At 49.0% G+C, this 19,478-nt stretch overlaps 10 protein-coding genes; 3 read left to right on the top strand and 7 right to left on the bottom strand.

The window, feature by feature from the left end:
• Positions 1-298: 298 nt before the first annotated feature.
• GSBLH_T00000777001 (uncharacterized protein) lies at positions 299-1,416 on the bottom strand (the record flags this gene model as incomplete). XM_013039031.1 has 3 exons in its annotated part: positions 1,354-1,416; positions 405-1,321; positions 299-373 (listed from the first exon to the last, which is right to left on the bottom strand). Exons 1-3 carry the CDS (start codon positions 1,400-1,402, stop codon positions 299-301), a joined length of 1,041 nt encoding a protein of 346 aa, XP_012894485.1. The 5' UTR covers positions 1,403-1,416.
• A 607-nt stretch (positions 1,417-2,023) lies between these two features.
• On the top strand, positions 2,024-5,552 carry GSBLH_T00000776001 (uncharacterized protein; the record flags this gene model as incomplete). Its single annotated transcript, XM_013039030.1, has 4 exons — positions 2,024-2,173; positions 2,204-3,142; positions 4,513-5,244; positions 5,274-5,552. 4 exons carry the CDS (start codon positions 2,024-2,026, stop codon positions 5,550-5,552), a joined length of 2,100 nt encoding a protein of 699 aa, XP_012894484.1.
• A 223-nt stretch (positions 5,553-5,775) lies between these two features.
• GSBLH_T00000775001 (uncharacterized protein) lies at positions 5,776-6,149 on the bottom strand (the record flags this gene model as incomplete). XM_013039029.1 has 3 exons in its annotated part: positions 6,070-6,149; positions 5,963-6,034; positions 5,776-5,933 (listed from the first exon to the last, which is right to left on the bottom strand). The coding sequence occupies exons 1-3, from the start codon at positions 6,086-6,088 to the stop codon at positions 5,776-5,778; spliced, it is 249 nt and encodes an 82-aa protein (XP_012894483.1). The 5' UTR covers positions 6,089-6,149.
• A 139-nt stretch (positions 6,150-6,288) lies between these two features.
• GSBLH_T00000774001 (uncharacterized protein) lies at positions 6,289-8,977 on the bottom strand (the record flags this gene model as incomplete). XM_013039028.1 has 3 exons in its annotated part: positions 6,289-7,221; positions 7,253-8,686; positions 8,717-8,977. 3 exons carry the CDS (start codon positions 8,975-8,977, stop codon positions 6,364-6,366), a joined length of 2,553 nt encoding a protein of 850 aa, XP_012894482.1. The 3' UTR covers positions 6,289-6,363.
• Positions 8,978-10,874: 1,897 nt separating this feature from the next.
• On the top strand, positions 10,875-11,142 carry GSBLH_T00000773001 (uncharacterized protein; the record flags this gene model as incomplete). XM_013039027.1 has 1 exon in its annotated part: positions 10,875-11,142. One exon carries the CDS (start codon positions 10,875-10,877, stop codon positions 11,106-11,108), a length of 234 nt encoding a protein of 77 aa, XP_012894481.1. The 3' UTR covers positions 11,109-11,142.
• A 608-nt stretch (positions 11,143-11,750) lies between these two features.
• On the bottom strand, positions 11,751-12,401 carry GSBLH_T00000772001 (uncharacterized protein; the record flags this gene model as incomplete). Its single annotated transcript, XM_013039026.1, has 2 exons — positions 11,751-12,320; positions 12,351-12,401. 2 exons carry the CDS (start codon positions 12,399-12,401, stop codon positions 11,751-11,753), a joined length of 621 nt encoding a protein of 206 aa, XP_012894480.1.
• An 892-nt stretch (positions 12,402-13,293) lies between these two features.
• Positions 13,294-13,901, top strand: GSBLH_T00000771001 (uncharacterized protein; the record flags this gene model as incomplete). XM_013039025.1 has 5 exons in its annotated part: positions 13,294-13,464; positions 13,495-13,586; positions 13,615-13,678; positions 13,709-13,789; positions 13,820-13,901. The coding sequence occupies 5 exons, from the start codon at positions 13,294-13,296 to the stop codon at positions 13,892-13,894; spliced, it is 483 nt and encodes a 160-aa protein (XP_012894479.1). The 3' UTR covers positions 13,895-13,901.
• Positions 13,902-14,090: 189 nt separating this feature from the next.
• GSBLH_T00006117001 (uncharacterized protein) lies at positions 14,091-14,749 on the bottom strand (the record flags this gene model as incomplete). Its single annotated transcript, XM_013039024.1, has 3 exons — positions 14,091-14,198; positions 14,230-14,649; positions 14,678-14,749. 3 exons carry the CDS (start codon positions 14,747-14,749, stop codon positions 14,091-14,093), a joined length of 600 nt encoding a protein of 199 aa, XP_012894478.1.
• Positions 14,750-15,613: 864 nt separating this feature from the next.
• On the bottom strand, positions 15,614-16,633 carry GSBLH_T00006116001 (Cullin-4B; the record flags this gene model as incomplete). The annotated part of the gene is made up of 6 exons (XM_013039023.1): positions 15,614-15,709; positions 15,751-15,807; positions 15,842-16,066; positions 16,098-16,186; positions 16,218-16,522; positions 16,551-16,633. The coding sequence occupies 6 exons, from the start codon at positions 16,631-16,633 to the stop codon at positions 15,614-15,616; spliced, it is 855 nt and encodes a 284-aa protein (XP_012894477.1).
• Positions 16,634-17,006: 373 nt separating this feature from the next.
• Positions 17,007-18,585, bottom strand: GSBLH_T00000770001 (uncharacterized protein; the record flags this gene model as incomplete). XM_013039022.1 has 5 exons in its annotated part: positions 18,282-18,585; positions 17,965-18,253; positions 17,730-17,934; positions 17,459-17,706; positions 17,007-17,430 (listed from the first exon to the last, which is right to left on the bottom strand). The coding sequence occupies exons 1-5, from the start codon at positions 18,328-18,330 to the stop codon at positions 17,007-17,009; spliced, it is 1,215 nt and encodes a 404-aa protein (XP_012894476.1). The 5' UTR covers positions 18,331-18,585.
• Between the last annotated feature and the right edge of the window lie 893 nt (positions 18,586-19,478).

Genomic DNA, 19,478 nt, shown 5'->3' with positions numbered 1-19,478 from the left:
CCCCCAAATTACCTCTATTTCATCAGTTGCCGCCTTCCTCATGTGATTAAAACTAGATCTGCCCGAACTGTTGGTGATTGACAGTCACAGCGATTGGGCATTTTCGGAGATGGATAACGTAACAGTGAAGAATGTGCCCAAACTGGAGACATTGGGGCTGTGTGCTGCGTTTAAATACACAAAGTCTTTCACTTGTGAAAGTAAAATACTCGTATCCAATGGAACTATGCTTTGTAGATTCTCCCATGTTTGAGCAGTTGTGGGCTGAGCGTTACTAACTCCAGGTATTTTATTTATTTTATTTGTTTGAACAAACAACTCTAACTACTAACCGTTGGAAGCTTAGCAGCACGAGTTTTCTTCGTGCATCTGCCTACAAAAATACCCACAATAAGAACCACAACAATGCAAACGACCAGGATAATAATCCAAGTGATTGTTGGGAGTTGCTTGCTTTCGTTCTGATCCTCCAAAGCATCGATATCCGCCAGGAACATGGAAGCTCGAGGAGACACGACACCGCTACGGAACGTAATGATCTCATCAGTATCTCCAGGATTGGTTGAGGTAACTCCAGCAATGATTTCGCCGCTAAGCAGCTTCTCGCGCATAATCTTCACGCTTTCAAACGTCACGGGCTGAGCCTTCGCAGAGAAGAAGGGCTTCACCGAGTTGAAATCAGCAGCAGACAGAGCTCCAACCTTCACGTTGTTGCCTTGATCGATGAGATTGTTCAGTTCCAGCATGCTCAAAACATTGGAAGATTTGGCTACCGAGATGGTGGACTCGTATCCACCAGGGGAGCAGGACACGGAGAAAGCCTCAATACGGTCCTTTCCGTTGTAGAAGGAAGAAAGAATCATGTACAAATCGGTCAGATCACTCTCTCCACTACGAACGGAGGCCATAATATCGTTGGACTGCGTGAACAATACCCACTCAATCGCAATCTCCACTCCATAATAGTCACCAATACGCTTAAAAATGGCACGAGCGTACTCAGGCCAGAATCCTACTGGGGGTTTCACAGTGTAGTCTCCAGCAGGCATATCATTGTAATAAAGGCCGGCGATTTTCACCAGCTTCTTGTCCAAAATATCCTTCAGACGGCCAGTCACCTTGTCCTTGGCAGGATAGTTCGTCTGGGTGGAGTCAGGAGCGCACGTGATACAAGCGATTACTTCCTTCATCTGGGTTCTGTTTTTGATATCCAAGTACTCTCCGCTCTCGATAATTCTGGCCAGAGCAGCATTGTATGCTTTTCTGAGATCCGCAGCACTCTTTGTGGCAGTCGAATCTGTCGTAGCCTTCAAGGACTGGGCTAATGGGTAATATGAAAAACTAAGTATCTACCTGACACCAGTGCAACAACTATCAATAACTTAAAAATAAACGATTTCATTATAGAAAAGCGAGTATAAAAGAATATTTGGATAGCAAAGTTTACAGATTCTACGGACCAATCAAATGTTGCCACGTTGCACACTACGTGGACACTTCTTTTCCACGATTTGCTAAAATGGTTCCATCCAAGATGAGCAAAGTTGACTCTCTGTGAAATAAACTTCATTTCTGATGTTTTGAGATGAATTATTTGCTAAATCCCTGATTATGACATATATTATCTTGCAGAGTGTTTTAGGAAATATGAATAGTAACTTTTCAGTAGAATAAAGGAAGTGTGATAAGTTCTAATTAACTTATCATTTCCATTTGCTTATTTTCTTAACCCTATTTGACACATATCAGAAAAAGATTATTACATATTACACCCAGTACTTTTGAAAAAACAATAATTGGAAGAAGGTTTCTCATTAAGTATTTCATTCGGACACCAGTTATCTTCAACTTATTATGAGAAGGCTGGTTGTAACGTTCTATATCTTCTGTATATGATAACTGGATGAAAATAACGTTTCAGGTATTTTCTGTGTCAGGCTAACGGCAGGAAACCATCTATCTAACGTTTGCTTTCATTTGATGATGTTAATAATTTAGGAGGATCAACTATCCAGCCAAGTGGATGGAGTACTATCTTCTCCAACCCGTTTGTTTTTCGCGACTGTGCTTAGCTGTAGTTGTTCACAGTGATGGAGGAAAGATCAGATCATTGATTTCGTCACTTTTAGCAAATTTCACCTCGAGTGGTACAATGTTGTCTAAAATGCGGGATGTAATTTCGTCTTGAATTGTTTAGTGCTAGAAATTGCCTGTAGAAGACAGCGCTGAAGAGCCGTTGACTGAGGTGCATGCAATCCCGCGATCGCTTCTTCGTGTCTTACGCGAAAAGCGCAAACGTTCAAAGACCGAGGATTTCGATTCTACGGATGCAGAGGGTTCTGTCCGCTCTAGCTCCTCCGCGCTATCTTCCACTTCGTTAGAATCCAAATCCAAATCCAAATCCAAATCCAAATCCAAATCCAAATCCAAAACGGCATCATCCACGTCTTCTTCTCCGTCTTTGGAGGCGGTTTCTGACTCTGCTTCCACGGCCGTTTCATCGCAGAGCGTTTCCGTGGAGGATGAGGCGGACTCGGACGATGCATCCCCGCGGAAATCATCAAGGAAATCCTCGCGGAAGTCCAGTCGGAAGTCCTCGTCGAAGCTTCGAAGCGAGGAATCGGAGAAACCGGAGAAACCGGAGAAACCGGAGGAGGATGAAGAAGGGAAATACGCAGAAGGGAAAGGAAAAACCAGCGAAAAGAAAGAAAGAGAAGCCAATGGGAAGAAAGAAAAGAAAGAGAATGGGTTGAACGAAGAGAAAGAGGAAAAAGAACTCAATGAGAAAGAGGAAAAAGAAAAAGAGAAGGAGAAGAAAGAGAAAGAGGAAAAGGAGAACGATGAGGATGCTGCTGGTCCCGATGAGAAAGAGGAAAAAGAAAAAGAAAAAGAGAACGAGGATGAGGATGAAATGAAGGAAGCGGACAAGTCATCGAAGCCATCGAAGCCATCCAAGAAATCAAAGAAATCCGCGAAGCTGACAGAAGACGAAAACGAAAACGACGACGACGATGAAAGCGAAGCAAAACCGCGGAACCCGGCCAACCCAAAAATAATCGCGAAAGACGACGACATTTTCGGCAATTCCGAGGACGAAACCGGGGAAACCGGGGAAACCGATGATGAAACTCCCAAACGGGGCGTTTCATCGCCCTCCCTCCATCCCCTCAAACTCGAAACTCCCGACGAAGATGAAACGCCCGATGGAGAAACCGGGGAAACCGGGGAAACCGACCAATCGGAGAAACCGGAGGAGGATTCCCCCGCGGAACCGACGTCTGCGATGCTTGGGCTAATCGCGGTGATTCCCGCGGTAGTGAGCCTGGAGAGTACCGCGGTTCTTTTGGAAATCAACGCGACGAATCTTCGCCAGGTCTGGTGCCAGGCGGGGCAAATTTCCGCGGTTCTGCCGACGTCGCTGGTCATCGAGAACGGAATAACCGCGAAAATCGACGAGGGAGACGGTAGTTCCCGCGGTTTTTTTCCAACTAGATCGGATCCGCGTGCGACTCCCGCGGTTATCTCCGAACCGCGATTATACTGCGTTTTGTGTGGGTGCGCCGCGTCGTGCAGAACCGCGGTTCCAGTACACCGCGATTCTGACGAAGGGAACAGTGTTCCACACGGAGTCGGCGTGGCTGACGTTGGAATCCCCGCGGATCACATCGAAGACGATCTCATTCGACCTTCGATCGAACCTTCTGGAAATCGCGGTTTGCTCGCTGTTCGACAAGGAATGTGGAAACGTGGAAACGTGGTAACGGGTAGCGAACGAGATCAAGTCGATGCAGGTGTCGGTGCAGACGCAGAAGCACGTGGTGTTCGGAGACGTGGACGGACGCGAGAAATACTTCGTGAAATGCTCGATTTTCGACGATGAGCAGAAAGGAGCGGCATGATGCCGATACATGATGTGTAGAGATTCTCGCAGAGACAGGCATTGTGACCTTCCAGCAGGTGAAATACACGCTGAATCGGGGGAATCTCGTCGTGATGAGCGTCATCGCCATCCTCATTCTCATCATCGTCTCGCTTCTGCTCTCGCTCATTCGGTGCGTGTTTCCAATTGTGTCTCATTCCATAGAATTCGACGGAAGAAAATGACGCTGTAGGACCCGCGGGGAACTCGGAATTAGATATGATCTGGATGACATCGAGCGCATGGGACTGCTGCAGCGACGCTCCGCGCGGTTCGCCATGTCGCCCATCGTGCGGCCCGGATTCGACGAAATCGCCAGCTCCGAGGATTTGCTGCGATCGAGCGATCATGGCGTGCGATGCACTAATTGTAGGGGTGAGGAGAGAGGGTTCCGGGTAGGCGGGTTCATCAATCCAAAGTCGACGACGGTGTGTAGAGAATGTAATTTTGTGTTGAGAGGAAGAGATCGGATTCGATCCTCACTCAATGAGCATTGTCTTGTTTGTTCGATATCGTTTACTAAGCACAGATGAATCCCAGCGTGGCCACGGGGCTCTCTGTCAAGGACAAGTACGACATTCTAGGAAGGGTAGGCGATGCTGCATCTTGCTCACGGAAAGCTCGGAAGCGGAACCTACGGTGTTGTTTATATGGCCAGGGAGAGAAAGAAGGACGGATCCATCGTGGCTATCAAAATCATGCATACACAAAAGGAAGGCAACTACGATTGTCTCACTACGATTAGTCAGTTACGAGAAATCAAACTAATCAAAGAATTACACCATCCCAACATTGTGATCGAAAGGGAGGTTTTGTACAATTACTCCATCAAGGAACTCGCGATCGTCTATGAATATGGTATGTTGGCGCTAAGAACAGTTTCAAACAAAGCCGATTACGATCTCCACGATTTCATTCGCTCTTTCGCCAACGCAAATCGCGCCATCCCTCTGTTCATCATCCGAAGCTTTTTATGGCAGATCCTCAATGCGACTGCCTATCTCCACTCCCACTGGATTATGCATCGCGATTTGAAGCCCACCAATCTGCTCATTCAGGATAACGAGACCCAGCACGGTCTCATCAAGATCACCGATTTCGGCTTGGCTCGCAGCTTCCAGGAGCCTCCCGTCCCCTTCAATGAACTAGAACGCGTCGTTGTTACGCTCTGGTACCGTGCACCCGAGCTCTTGCTGGGATGTCGCACCTACGGACCGGCGATTGACCTTTGGGCGATCGGCTGCATTTTCGCGAAGATGCTGAATCTGCGCGATTTGTTCTGCGGCGAGGAAGTAAAATCAGCCGCCGAGAAGCATCCATTCCAGGTCCGGGTCGATGCGGTTCTTTTCCGTAGTCAAACCAGTGCGAAAAAATCTTCTCGATTTTGGGACTTCCTTCAATCTACGATTGGCCCGAATTGAAGGGAGCAGATCATTACGCGAAGATTAGTCGTTGGGGGTTTGATAAGCGGCTCGCTTCAACTTCTTCGCTGCAGAATTATGTGCGGGGAATCGAATCCGACAGCGAGGCGTTCGATTTGCTACGAAGACTGTTAATGATTAACCCGAAGAAGCGAATCACCGCTGCGGAAGCGTTGAATCATCCGTTCTTTAAAGACGTACTTTTCTGTTAGGATGGCAGGGTGATGTCTAGATGAACGTTTCTTCGCCTTGCGTTTTGCCGCCAAAAACGGAGCGCGATTTCTCGATTCCGGCGAAAGTGTTCGTGGCTTCGCAGGAAGGGGTGGATGTCAGTCCAGTTACACCCGCATCGGAGGCGGGATCGATTCCTATAGTGTTTAATACGCCAAATTGAGAGATGAACTGTGAGGAGGACGATTACGATTACGATTACGATTACGATTGTTTGTGTGAATAAACAATGCACATTTCGTAAGGATTTTGAATTTCAGTCATGCCTTCTACAGGATTTACGGTCATAATGGTGGTGCCTCGGCAAATCACCATTCCCAAAGTGCGCTGCTCTCCGTTTAGCTCGTATGGGTCGTCCAGTTCTACATAGAATTGCGATCAAAACACGAACCACGCATATATTCGACAGCTTCGTCGAGAACGATGTTCATCAAGGAATCAAATCCTTTTAATATACCCACGACTATAAAGTAATGCGGAGATACCCCAGAAACGTACTTTCGCGACCACCCTGCATCTTGACTCTCAGCGGTTTCTCTTTATACTTCTCCAGATCGATAATGAGTTGTCTTTGCGCCTAGACGTCATCTCTATCTAAGAATGTCCACCATTTCCGCGTTTTTTCGTTTCGTTGTTTGAGCGAAACTCCAGGGGATGAGTCAAACCCCGATCACTCTCTCTTTCTCTCCCTCACTTCCTTCTCTCAACAAACAATCCACAATCAAATAAGTAGTTCGTAAGTTCGTGTCCTTCCACCCGACCGCCTCCCACCAAAGAAAGACACACGCCCCTTTACTGCTTCACGAGCGGGTTTCCGATGCACTCCTCGCCAATCGTGACCTCGAGTCCCTTCATGTTGATCTGAGCGCGCATGAACATCATGTCGTCCACGCCCTGCACCTTGCTCAGCCGTCTCTTCACCTCCTCGAGCTGGTCCGCCTCCTTGGTGATGCACAGGAAGAAGCCGCCGCCTCCGGCGCCCGCCAGCGACGATCCCAGAATGATGTCGTCCAGCGCCTCGCGCATCTCCACCACGAACTTCGGCTCGCTCTGCGGCGCCATCACGCGCTTGCTCTCCCAGTACTTGCTCAGACAGCGGCCCACGGCCTCCAGATCGCCGTCGCGGATGGCCTGTCTGCACACCTCCGAGTTGCGCCGCAGGTCCGTCACCGCCTGCAGGATCGACGGCTCGCGCGCGTACCAGTGGCGGATCACGTCCTGCAGCAGCGACCGCGCCAGACGCTGCCGGCCCGTGTAGATCGCGATCAGCCGGCCGTTCATGGCCTCGATGAACTCGGGCGTCGCGGGGAGGACCTCGGTCTTGACGGCCACGGGGAACTGGTCCGGCGACTCCGAGTACTTGAACCCGGGCAGCAGCCCGCCCACCTGGTCCTGCCAGCCGCCTCCCGTGGTCAGCAGCTGCTCGAGGATCAGCACGGAGTGCACGATCGAGTCCGCGTCGTACTCGTAGCCCACCGCCGTGCAGATGGCGGCCAGCAGCGCGCCGCTCAGCACGGAGGACGTGCCCAGGCCCGAGCCCTGCGGCAGCGAGCTCTTCATCCGCACCTCGATGCCGCCGCCCACGTTGAAGTTCAGCTGCTGGTCCAGCTCCTGGCTGCTCGCGGGGTTCACCAGTCCCAGCGCGATCACCTACGCTCGAGTCCCTCTCCCCGAAGCCCACAGCGCACTTGAACAGCGCGCCCGGCGCCAGCGGCTGGTGGTAGTCCGCGATGTCGCTGCGCGTGCGCCACACCATCGGCGACGACGGCGAGTCCTCGGGCGGCTGCAGCACCAGCACGGGGTCCTTCAGCCGGCGCGCGCAGGCCACGACGGGCATCTGTCCCTCCAGGTTGATCGCCACGTTCACGCACACGCCGCCGCCGCGCAGCTCGTACGTGATGGGGGGCGTGTCCGTCCAGCCGCCCGCCAGATCCGCGCGGATGGGGCAGCTCGCGCGCACCCAGGTGCCCAGCGGCGGCGCGGCGGAGCGGCGGAAGGACCGCGCGCACTTGTAGATGACCTCGCTGACCAGCACCTGCGCGGCGGCCTCGTAGTGCCGCGCGGCGCGCACCATGCGCTCGGGCGAGTTGACCCACTTCGCGCGCAGCGCGGCCATCATGGAGACGGCCTCGGCGAGGCGGCCGGCGCGCAGCGACGCCATGGGGAGGTCCCAGTCGGGGTTGTGCGCGGGCCCTGAGCGGAGTCCGCCCTTGTTGTGCGCCATCTCGGCGAGGAAGTCGGCGATGGTGCTGAAGATGCGAGGCACGCGGCGCGGGTCGCAGGAGGTCGCGAGGGCGTCGAGGCGCGCGAGGGCGAGCTCGTTGAGCACGCCGAAGCTGACGATCTTGCGGATGATCCCGAGGACGCAGACGTCCTCGCCGTTGCGCAGCACCTCCTCCATCTTGGCCAGCGCGACCTCGAGGTTGAGGCGGTGGCGCCACTCGAACGACGTGCACGGGTTGCAGTACGTCAGGATGTCGCTCAGACTGATGCGCTCGCACGCGCGCCAGCGCTTCACCGACTCCATGTTCACGTGCGCCATGTCCTGCAGCCAGAGCGCCACGTCCAGCTCGTCCTCGCCCGGCGTGAGCACGGGGAACAGCTTCGCGGACCAGAGCGAGCGGTCGTCGCCCTCGGGCCAGACACGCTTCTCGGAGAGCCCGGACACCTCGAAGAAGCGCTCCCAGGACTGTCCGCAGACAGTGGCCTGCGGCGTGCCGAGCTGCGCCTTGATGGAGTCGTGGATGGAGTAGCAGATCACCACGGCGTGGTGGCAGTCCTCCAGGCGCGACGTCAGCACGCCCTCGTCGGGCGAGGCGCGGTTCAGCGTGGACACCGCGATCTCCTGCACCGCGATCCCGTCGCGCACCGACACGTCCGAGAACGAGCGCAGCTGCGAGAGGAAGGCGCGCGAGCCGATCGACCAGGTGCCCGAGAGCCGGCAGTGCTCGATCACCGCGCAGGAGCCCGCCTCGCCGTCGCCCGAGACCAGAGAGTTCATCACGACGACGTCCGACAGCGCCGCGGGGTTGGTGATGTAGCTCTGCACGTGCCGCGACAGACGCAGGCGCGACGCCCACGCGGAGGGCTGCGTGAGGAACTCGATGTTCTCTTTCTACGCGTCACGGCGAGCGACGAACCGGACCGTCGTGCCCACGTGGACGAAGTCGCTCTGCTCCGGCACCGCCACGTTGAACTGGATCTTGCGAAGATGCCGCCAGAAAATGGCGCGCGCGTCGCGCACGGCCTGCACACTACGCTCGATCCGCAGCCACGCTTCGTACTTCTTCGCGCTGGTGGGGAGGTTCATGTAGTCGTCGTAAGTGAGCGGGGAGTCGCCGAGCGCCTCCATGATGTCGCTGTACAGCTCGATTCGAAGCGGGTTCGCACCGCTGTCCACGCCCATGTAGGTACACGCGTCCAGAGGCGGGTAGAGATGGATGTTCGTGAGGATCTGCGTCGTGGCCGCATCGAAAAACACCACGCCCGAGTCCAGATCCACCTTCTCGACTTCCTTTCTAAAAGTTAGAGAGAGAGAAACGGAGAAATGGATCCTACCCGTTCTCCTGAACCAGATGCACCGCTCCCTTCGCGCGGAGCTCTTCCACCGTCGCTTTCTGGCAGAACTCAATCACGCGGCTAGGCGATGACGCGCTTGCTGCATGCAACATACCCATTTTCATCATGAATGTACACACCGTGGCGAGTACCGTAATCGATATCCATGGGGATGCCCAGACCGGTAACGCCAGGTCTCGCCCAGTCCTCCTTCTTGTACTTGCCAAAATCCAGAAGGACGTCGGAACTGCAAACAATCAGGCCAGGAGGCGAGTCCTTAAAGGCATTGGCCAGATTCAGGAGCAAAAAGTCGAATGGTGTCATCACTTCCTCACATTCGGTAGAGTTTACAGCAGACCAAGCCTACGCTCGATCGGTGCGATCGCCCTATACCTTTCCACACAGACTCTGGAGAGGGGAGCGGCGACTATCGCCTCCAGAGTGAATAATCACGATCTTTGAGTTTGCGAGAATATCCGGAGAAACAGAAGCAAACCCAGCACGAGCAGAAAGATGTTCACAAGCAGCGACGATTGCATTGAACGTCGCACCACCACTTTGATTAATTGCTCACAAAATGCCAAACCTTCCAACGCGGGCAGAGCTAGGGTCTGGAACGGCGAGGACAAAAGTATCCTCAGGAATGAAACCACTCTTCTGACGATGTTCCAGTTCCGCCTGGTAGGCAGACGCCTAACGCATTACACCACCGGAACGCGCTCCATACCTGCTTCGCGCCTGCAGCTGTGACAACAATAGCTGTAAACTGTTCCATAGAAAATAATGTGCTCTAACTAAAGGAATTTGAACCGCGGGAATTCTTTATTCATTTCAGTTTTTGAATCGAAATCGGCTTTGAACCGCCTTCAGATGTCCAAGCCTATTAGCGAAAGCGAGGGTAGTTTAGAGACAAAATTGATTCCGCCCAAGGTAGGTTTATCGCAAAATAAATAAGTGCCAATAGGTTCAAGGCTATCCACTGTATAGATTATTCCTCGCATTCTCCAAATTTGAAAGTCAACTCTCCCAAACGCTCGATTCGTGGTTTGTTCGAATTTTCATAATGGGTCCAGCATAGATCCGAGCTCGCTTTTGGGGATTTGATGATTTCGTCTTGATCCCTCTATCGAAGTCAGATTCCCTCTTTCCCACGGAGCTATTTATCCCCTGCGATCTAGAAGACTTTTTCCGCTATTGGGAGGATTCTCAGTTTGTGTACTTTGAACTCGTGGATCCGGACGCCATGATGCCTGTGGCATTTTCATACATCGAATGTCAATCTTTTTCACGTATTGGAAAGGATGTGTTTTGTGTCCATAGAGAACTCAGAAGGCAAGTGGGAACACACAGAAGAAGTCAATTTTTATAATCTCGAGACAGGTTGTGTTCAATCGATGGGTCGTCTTGAACTCAGTATATCCCCGGTGATCGATACCTAAGCGGTTGTTCCAGTGCCTCGTCTTCTTGTGTTCTGAGCTCCTAGCAGTGTCTTTTCTATTTTCACTTCAGTTTGTGTGTTTGTTTGTTTGTTTGTTTGTTTAACACAAGTTATTTCCTGAGAAAAGATCGATTGTATCGACCCGTAAAAAGAGAGGTTGCAACGCAAGGCTATCAATCCTAACATCGCAGGACAAAACTCGTCAATTTTCTAGAAGATTTGTCAAGGATCAAACAAAGTGAAACTTCCAGAACTGGATTCTATTCTGGATTACCCATATTTTATTTATTCATAAATATATTATAATATGCAAATTTTCGTAAAGACTTTGACTGGAAAGACGATCACCCTTGATGTGGAGTCTTCTGATACCATCGAGAACGTGAAGGCCAAGATTCAGGACAAGGAGGGAATTCCCCCAGATCAGCAGCGTTTGATCTTTGCTGGAAAGCAGCTCGAGGATGGACGTACTCTTTCTGACTACAACATTCAGAAGGAATCGACCCTTCACCTTGTACTTCGTCTGCGCGGTGGATTTTAATGCACCTTCATCTAATATGCTATAACATTGTGAAGTCTGTTTGTTCAAAAACGGTGTTTGTCAAAAGATATGAAATGAACACAAACATCTGCTTTTGTTGGTGGATGTCTAGATACTTCCTAGAGGCCATAGAATTTAAAAATAGCACCCTAGAATCATGCCTGGATGTAGAGTGTCATCTTTCGTGAGATGTCTTCTCCACATGTCATTCCGAATTCTCGGATAAAACGATATGAAAAGGATCTTAAAGCACGAATTAAGCCACGGATCCACCTAGAAAACGATGTGTACTGAACACACTTCCTATTCTATTTAGGGCTCAGTCGATTCAAAATCTCGTCTCATCCTTAATCGACGAGGTGATTTTGAGAAGTGAAGAACTCAACACCCCAAAGAACCGTGCTGCAGCTTCTTCTGTCATATCGTCTACAGATGTAGATGCAATTTTTGCAGGAATTTCGGCTTTTCCAGAGATCGAACAAATGTGAGGATTATTTTTGCTGAATTCCAGTATAGAGCTGCTATTCGAGACCGTAGTTCCGGAGAGGTTGCTGATACTCGTCCCTCTCCAAATCCAAAACGACTTCACACACTTCATCCCCTCTTGTACAAATCGAGTGTTTGTAACCAACAAACTGCAAATTACAATTCACTGTCCATTCCCACTGTGTGCTGACTCGTTCCACACACTGCCGGCTTCTCGCCTTCAATGTGGCCACAAATCTCCTTCACGATATTCCGCGTATCAAAACGAATATCCCCTCCGTCCGAAAAAGCAGGAACCCAACGCAGGGGAGGTGTGTTGTCTCCAGCTTCCAGCATCAATTGATCCGCTTCGTCCGATTTAAAGCACTGGATGGCATCAGCACTCTTCTGATAGAACTTGTCATAGCACATGCGAATGCTACTCTCGGACGCGTAACCAGTTTCGTAAATGCACTCCATCACCTTCACAGCATTTGTAAATGATGTGGAGTGTTTGTAGATGCAGTTTAGAGCCTTGTCGCCCGTGCAGCCAGCTTCACCAAACTGACATACAAATCGTGCTGGAGATCTGCTTGTGATGCGGGCCTTTCCAAAAATATGCAAGTTGAAGTCCACATAGTCAAGAAGCTCAGGATGAAGAGCTATGAACTTCAACTCGTTCGCTACAAAGCGGTGGCAATCTCCACAGATGGATTCGATGTACACATCCAACGAGTACTTTGAATTCTATCCATAAGCAGCAATAAGCTAAGCTACGCTAGCACTAGCAACAGCCGTTAATAAGAGTACAAAAATTATAAATCTCATTGAGAAACAACAATATTGTGTTCCACTCGTTAACTACAATCTATTATCTCATGTCCGATATTGTTGTTTCGGTATTTCTAGGAGGTTGATTGCACCAATAGACGGAGGATAAGTCACAGCAATGGATAAATCGGGTTTTGCAATGTTTATTCGTTTTCGCTTTTTTCGCGTTTCATTTGTAGTTGACCTTAATTGGCCTATGCACAATTATATTTTCCTGCTCAGAAATCATAGCTTTTAAGATTTTTTTGGACAACACCCAATCCAAGTAAGCTAATAGTTGTTTTGACACCTTCAGTGGAGCTATCATGCTTTCGTTTGCTTATTTTGTCTTCAACTGTATCATTAAGAAAGTCATGTATGAAATGCAAACCCGAAAAGTATATGTTTTCCGCGCGAGTAATTGCGATAGAGTCATCACTTACTGGAGTATACCGAGTATTTGGTTCCCACGTCGAAAGTCCGCATCATCGCCTTCCTAGGCGCTGTGTACTATGTAATAATCTGCCTCATGACACCCCATCTGCAAGCAACCCACTTGGTGGTGTTAATGCAGGTACATGTCATCTCCGTCTTCTACGTAGTGTTCCTGCGTTTTCACATCTATCGTCGAGTATTTCTTCAAACTCGTCGACTGGACATGGGTTCGCTCGTGCCAATTCGGACTCGGCCTGACCTCCCTGATCCTCATTTTGTACGTTCTCAGCATTTCTGACGAATCTCAGCATTTCTCTGTACGTCAATCGCTCCACGTGCTGCCTTGTCGTCGTTATCTCCACTCTCATCTTCACCATCGTCGTCGTAATCAACACCTTTAGCAGCGCCATGGCCACTAAAACTCTTCTCAATTACGTTTCCCTTGCGATTCTTTTTTAATAAACGATAGCCATCCATGCAGGTGCAATTCGAATTCAATGTTTACAAATACCAATGCTATTACGCAATCCCCATCGTTTTTATTCTCTACTCCATTCGAATCCCCACAACCATCCAATTCGTGGATTTATTTAGCTTTTTTGACGCCGTTGGACGCGGATTTATGGATATGCTTCAGGTCGATTATGTTCGATTTGGTGCGTCCAATCAGCTGTAGAGCTGGATGTCGTTCATTGGCTATCTTTGCTCCGGACTCTTCTATGATTGGGTCTATTCGTATTTGGTCTTCTACGGCAATCCCAGCTATACGTAGAAACGTGGAAACGTGGAAATGTAGATCGTGTATCCAAGTTACGGCCTTTTTGTTGACGTTGGTGGTCATGTGGAACTATGAGAGCCAGGTAGAACCGCGGGGAATGGATGAGCGGTAGACGGAACCTACGCACGATCCGCTGAACGTGGTTTCGTTTGTTCTCTTCAGCGGATTGCTGTTTTGGGAGGGCGTGTCCACTGTAGGAGCGAGGAAGGGAAGTGAGAAATAGCCTGTTTTCCGGACACATCGCGGATCTTTTTTCGAGAATCGACGGGAATCGATGGTGCAAGCGAGTGAACTTTAGGATGTGTGGATTGTTTTTTTTACTAATGAAATGCTTTCCCATTGTGCTTCACACAGATTTGAGTGTGTGTGTGTGTGTGTTTGTTGCTGCCGCTTCTTTTTCTCATTTTATTTTCTCCAGATTTTGAACTCGAGTCCCTTGTACTTGCAATCCACAATCCCTTTCCGATCCACTCATACCATCCTTGTTTCCTCTCTCAAACACCCAAATTAACAACATAACGCAACACATTCGGATCCTTCTCGTCTCGCTCGATCAATTCCTTGTTCAGCAGCACATCCACCGCCTGCTGCATCAGTTCATTCTACGCCATCGCCTTCCTCCCTCTTCCCTACTTCCGGTTTGTACTGCAAATAACTCAAAATCGACTTCGGCAAATCTTCCAGCGTCGAGAACTTCACTTTCTTCAGCACCTTCACGATCGCCGCCTCCACTTGCAGCAACTGCACCGCTCGATCTTCGTGCAGAACCGCGGAAGTCGTCGAGGTCTGAACCTGCAATGAAACCTGCGGGACCAAATTGATTCGGTTTCCGCTCCACGAGGGAGTTTCATTCACACGAATCGTGGAAAACGTGGAATCGGTGAGCAGAAGAGGACCGGAAGAAACCGCGGTTAATTGCTGAATGGCAGTTTTCAGGACGATTTCTGGCAAATGAGTCCGCGACTCCAGCTCTGCCAAAGAAAACGAATCCCCGCGGTTAAACTCATTTAAAACGATCATCTGCGGGAAATCCACGACGAGTTCGATCGATTTCTATGTCAAAAAAAGCGCCTATTTGTACATAGTCGAGAATATAGTGCGATTCCCCGTACAAATACGTGAGAATTCGCGACTGATATTTTTGGTGGTACATTCGATCGAATTCTTTCTGCAATTCCAAAATTCGGGGGGGAATGGGTGTGTTGGGGAACACAGATGATTTGTGTGCATCGTCCTTGGACAGCACGTGGAAGATGGAATCGTGGAAACGTGGAACTGTGGAAGGAATATGGGCGAGTTCTTTTCGAACGGCCTGTGAATTGAGCGCGTCTTTGGCGAGCGTGTCGAGGCGAGTGATGAACACATTGCCACAAATCGTTTTGATTTCGTCGATGATGCGTGTTTCCGCGGGGAGAAGAACGTCGTTGACTAGATGGAAGGGAGGGAGAGAAGGGAGGACAATCGATGATGTGGTGGAAGAGAACGTTGCGGTAAAGGGATTCGAATGTGTCTTTTTGGGAAAGAAGGTTGAGAAGGAGGAGAACTTCCTGGATGAAGGAGTCCGGAAGATTGGTCTGCGAGGAAGCGTGCGCGGCTCGCACGGTGTCGTCGATGAATTGGACGATTTTCTCAGAGAATCTGATGGAGAGGGTGAGAAGGAGAGAGACGAGCAATTTATTGATGATTCAATTCAATTGGTGATTCAATTCATTCAATTCATTCATTCAATTCATTCAATTCATTCATTCATTCAATTCATTCAATTCATTCATTCATTCATTCATTCAATTCATTCAATTCATTCAATTCATTCATTCATTCATTCATTCAATTCATTCAATTCATTCATTCATTCAATTCATTCAATTCATTCAATTCATTCAATTCATTCAATTCATTCAATTCATTCAATTCATTCATTCAATTCATTCAATTCATTCAATTCATTCAATTCATTCAATTCATTCAATTCATTCATTCATTCATTCATTCAATTCATTCAATTCATTCAATTCACTCACTTATCGCTCTGTTGATTCACCAAATTCATCCACGTTGTTTGCAATTCCAACGCGATCGCCTGATCCTTTCCAAAACATTCCTCATTGATTCGCTGCATTTTCCTCTGCCTTTACTCCCTTCCTTCTTCCCTACGATCAACTCCACGATTTCCTTCACCGAATAACTGCCAAAAATAAGCTCCTTTTTCGACTACAAAAATACCCCCGATTTCTTCACTCCCCACCTCGATCACGCCACACACCGCCTTCTTCAGCAAATCCACCTCCCCCACGATTTCAAAGTACTCATAAAGAACCCCCAAATTCTGGAAATCCGATTCATCCACCAATTTCTGCATTCCCTTCTCTAACACTTCGCTTCCGTACAGTTTCAAACACCCCAGAAGCGTCTCCGCTTTTATCTGCTCAGAACCGCGATTCCCGAAAAAACCCTCCAAAATTTGTTGCTCCTAAAATCAAGGGGATTTTTGGAAGTCCAACAATCCGGACGATTTGCGTCACGTAGGAAAGAAACGTCGCGATTTCGGACTTGCACAGCAATTCGTACGCGAACATATTGTAAAAAGTCTCTATTTCTGCCATTCCAGAAATACACCCTACGCACAGAACGGAAGTAGAGCTGCTGGAGGTCGGGGAAAAAGCCGAGAAGGTCGCTCATGTTGACCAAATTCGCCACGATTTTTTGCAAATTGGCGTCGTACGAGAAATCGATTTCCATCGTAGAATCGCTCGATAAACCGCGGAGAACGGCTTCGCGGACCTGCTTGACGCTCTTGAGAATCGCTATGTTGGTCTGGAGGGAAAAGAAGGCGAAGAAAATTACGCGGGAAATAATGTGAAGCGAAGATTCCTGGCTGAGGAGAAGGGAGCGGATTTGGTTCAAGCAGTAGGTGGTGAGGTTCTTGCTAGATGGAAAGAAAGAGAGAAGTCGACTTTTGGTCTCCTCGCGATAAATGAGTGAGCAGAGAAGAGACAGTGATAATGCAACGAAGAATGGTGCTCCAGAAGGTGTCCATGGTTGAGAGAACGTCAACATCTTGGGAATGGAATGCGTCGAATAACTTCGTTAAGTGATTTGTGATGTTTTTGTTGAGACATTCCGTCACTCTGCTGAAAAGGAGGCTATCTTTGCGGTACAGACATATCTCTTGAGTCATCTACGCTTTGAAAAGATGAAAGGAACAAAAACGCGATAAATATCTTCAAAACTATCTGTTCTCTTTTCAGCATTAAAAATAGCATCAATCATTGCAATAATCCTATCAACACACTTCGGAAGATAGTCCTGACTCAATTGGGGCACTTCTACAAAATCTACACAACAATGCACATTCTACGGTTCCGAATAATCAGATAAGTTGACCTCTCTACCTGCATCGTATGGGTATCTTATCGACAACTCTTTAGAGAAAATTCTAGTTTCCAACAAACACGCAACATGGATCGTGGATATGATATATAGCGAGGTGGAGAGATGAGAAGCGTACAATCAAGCGCTAGATGATCACTCGGATATCTCGGATTGGGCAGCCGCATATCGCCGCAGGACTCGATCTCCCTTTCCGAAGGCAGCACCGAGACTTTGATCGGAATGATCATTGAGGATGAAACCCAAATGTAGTCCAAACACCCAGCATAATGGTCCGTATAATTCGTAAATTTGGGCTCACTGCCCATTACCTCCTTATACACCGAGGCCAACTTAATCTTGTGATTAATGTTCTGCACACCAATGCTCCTTATAATATTCTCCGGATCGTTCTGCAGATCCGGATGATCGCCTCGCACGCGCCCCATCGACATAAACTCATACCTATCTCGCACCTTTCCCCTATTGCTACACCGCAGACGTCGGTTCCGAGTTAAAATCCCCGCAAATAACCGCGGGAAGCTCCATCTTAAACTCCTCCTTCTCCAGCTGCCTCATCAGCTCCAGCGACTGCTGCAGTTTCACGTCGGGGAACCGCGGGTCCCAGAACAAATGGCAGTTGGCGAGGTAAAACTGCGTCTGCGGCTCGTTCGGCATCGCCGAATTCGATGGAATCGACGAAAACAGGAGGATTTGCGCCACCGTCCCGCGCTTCAGCCGCTTGTACTGCTCCTACATGGGACGACAGAACCGCGGGGAACCTGGGTGAGGAACTTCTCTTGGAGCTGCGACACGAGCGAGTCGTTGAAATGCAGGTGCGACGCGGAGAGCAAAACAAACCTGCATTTCAGGAATTCCAGAAATCGGGACTTTTTGGTGTTGTAGAACGTCGCACAGCCGTCGACGTGGTCGTCCGATCCCATGAAATACCGCGTTTTCACCGTGTATCTACGCGTCACCGCGGGGATTCAGTCCGACTCGCCGGCATACCCCCGTTTCTCCATTTCCACTTTCCAGAAATTCTCGTATTCGCTCTTTTCGACCTCTTGCAGACAGAAAAAGTCGCTATTTCGGGAGCTGAGTTGATGCATGAGTCGATCTCTGCGATAGCCCCATTCCAACGCCCAGAGCGGACAATTCGTGTATAAATCGGGCTGGCAATACACGTCCGCAAGCATGTTATAGGATGTTATGGTAACCGCGGTTCCCATCACGTCGGGAAGAAGCGGGCGGGAGATCCACTGGCGTGGCGGCGCGTAGCCGGGCGCTAGATAAAAGGGGAAAAGGGGAAAAACGCTCTGCGACGGGGAGCGAGTCGAAACTAAAAATCGGTTTGTTGGACATGTCCGTAACGCAGCAGCGAAGAATGTGCCCTACATCGTCCTCTCCAATGTGGTAGTGGCTAGAGAGATTACAAAGGCAAGAAAGAGAGAGGATACATGTCCATTGATACACGGTCCCATTCCTCAAGAGCTAAACGCTGATTGCGAAGCTGTTTCATTTGCAGGTCGGCGAGCTCGTCGACGGTGGTGGATGCGTCGAACGGAAGCTTTCGCTCCGAATGAACCGTGGATGTGGCTGTGATTTTGTGAGTTCTGAACATGATGGGAACCACTCTCGATCTACAGGCAATGCTCTTTCCAACCCTTAGCTAGACATTCTGGACAGCAGAAATAGGAGTAACGCTCATTTCCATACTGCAAACAGGTCAAGCACTGGTATTTCATCTCCGAAATTGATTTTTGACTACTACTCTTATTAATGCAATGGTTTGAGGAGCACAGATAGTATTTCCGGCTCCGATACCACACAAATCGATATTTTGATGTCGGATCCATTATGATTTCACCATTTTTGGACTTACAAGTAAACTTTGCAGAGATATCGAATCCCTTCACCGGAGGAGGCACTCTCAACGTCAATTCTTCTTCCACAGGCTCTGATTGGGAATTATCGATGTACACAGCCTTCTTCTCCGATACCATATCCTGGAAGTTCTTATTCTTTCTTCTTTCAGGATCAATATCAAACCTTGACGACATGAATGTATCGGAAGGGGAACGTGGAGATAACTGCTTTCCTCTCCTAATATGCTTCTCCATTACAGAGATCGAGCCTTCCGCATAAAAATCTGCCCTATTTTTGGTCTTGTTTTTTGTATTTGTATTTGGAATCGATTATTTTGGTTTATTGCAGGGATTTATTTTTGTTATTAATGGTTTTCTGTTTATTGGCCGTGCTGGAAACCATTGAATATGGGAATCGCCTAATAGAATGCAGTTTATTGCTTGTTCACAGTGTCACGAAGGACTCAATCTTGTGTTAAGACACTGTATAAGAACAGATTTGATTTCTGCTTCAACTCAGTGATAAACAATGATAACATTTTATTAAAAAACAAACTGGCTACACCCCATGTTTATCACGAATCCATTTACGAGCTATCTTGTTTCGTGTACAGAATCACTTGATGAATTCGATTCTGTGATATC

This window comes from Blastocystis hominis, assembly GCF_000151665.1.
Source record: "Blastocystis hominis, Singapore isolate B (sub-type 7) whole genome shotgun sequence assembly, scaffold_1".
In the NCBI taxonomy this organism is placed as follows: Eukaryota; class Bigyra; order Opalinata; family Blastocystidae; genus Blastocystis; species Blastocystis hominis.
This window is presented reverse-complemented; position numbering and strand designations above follow the sequence as displayed.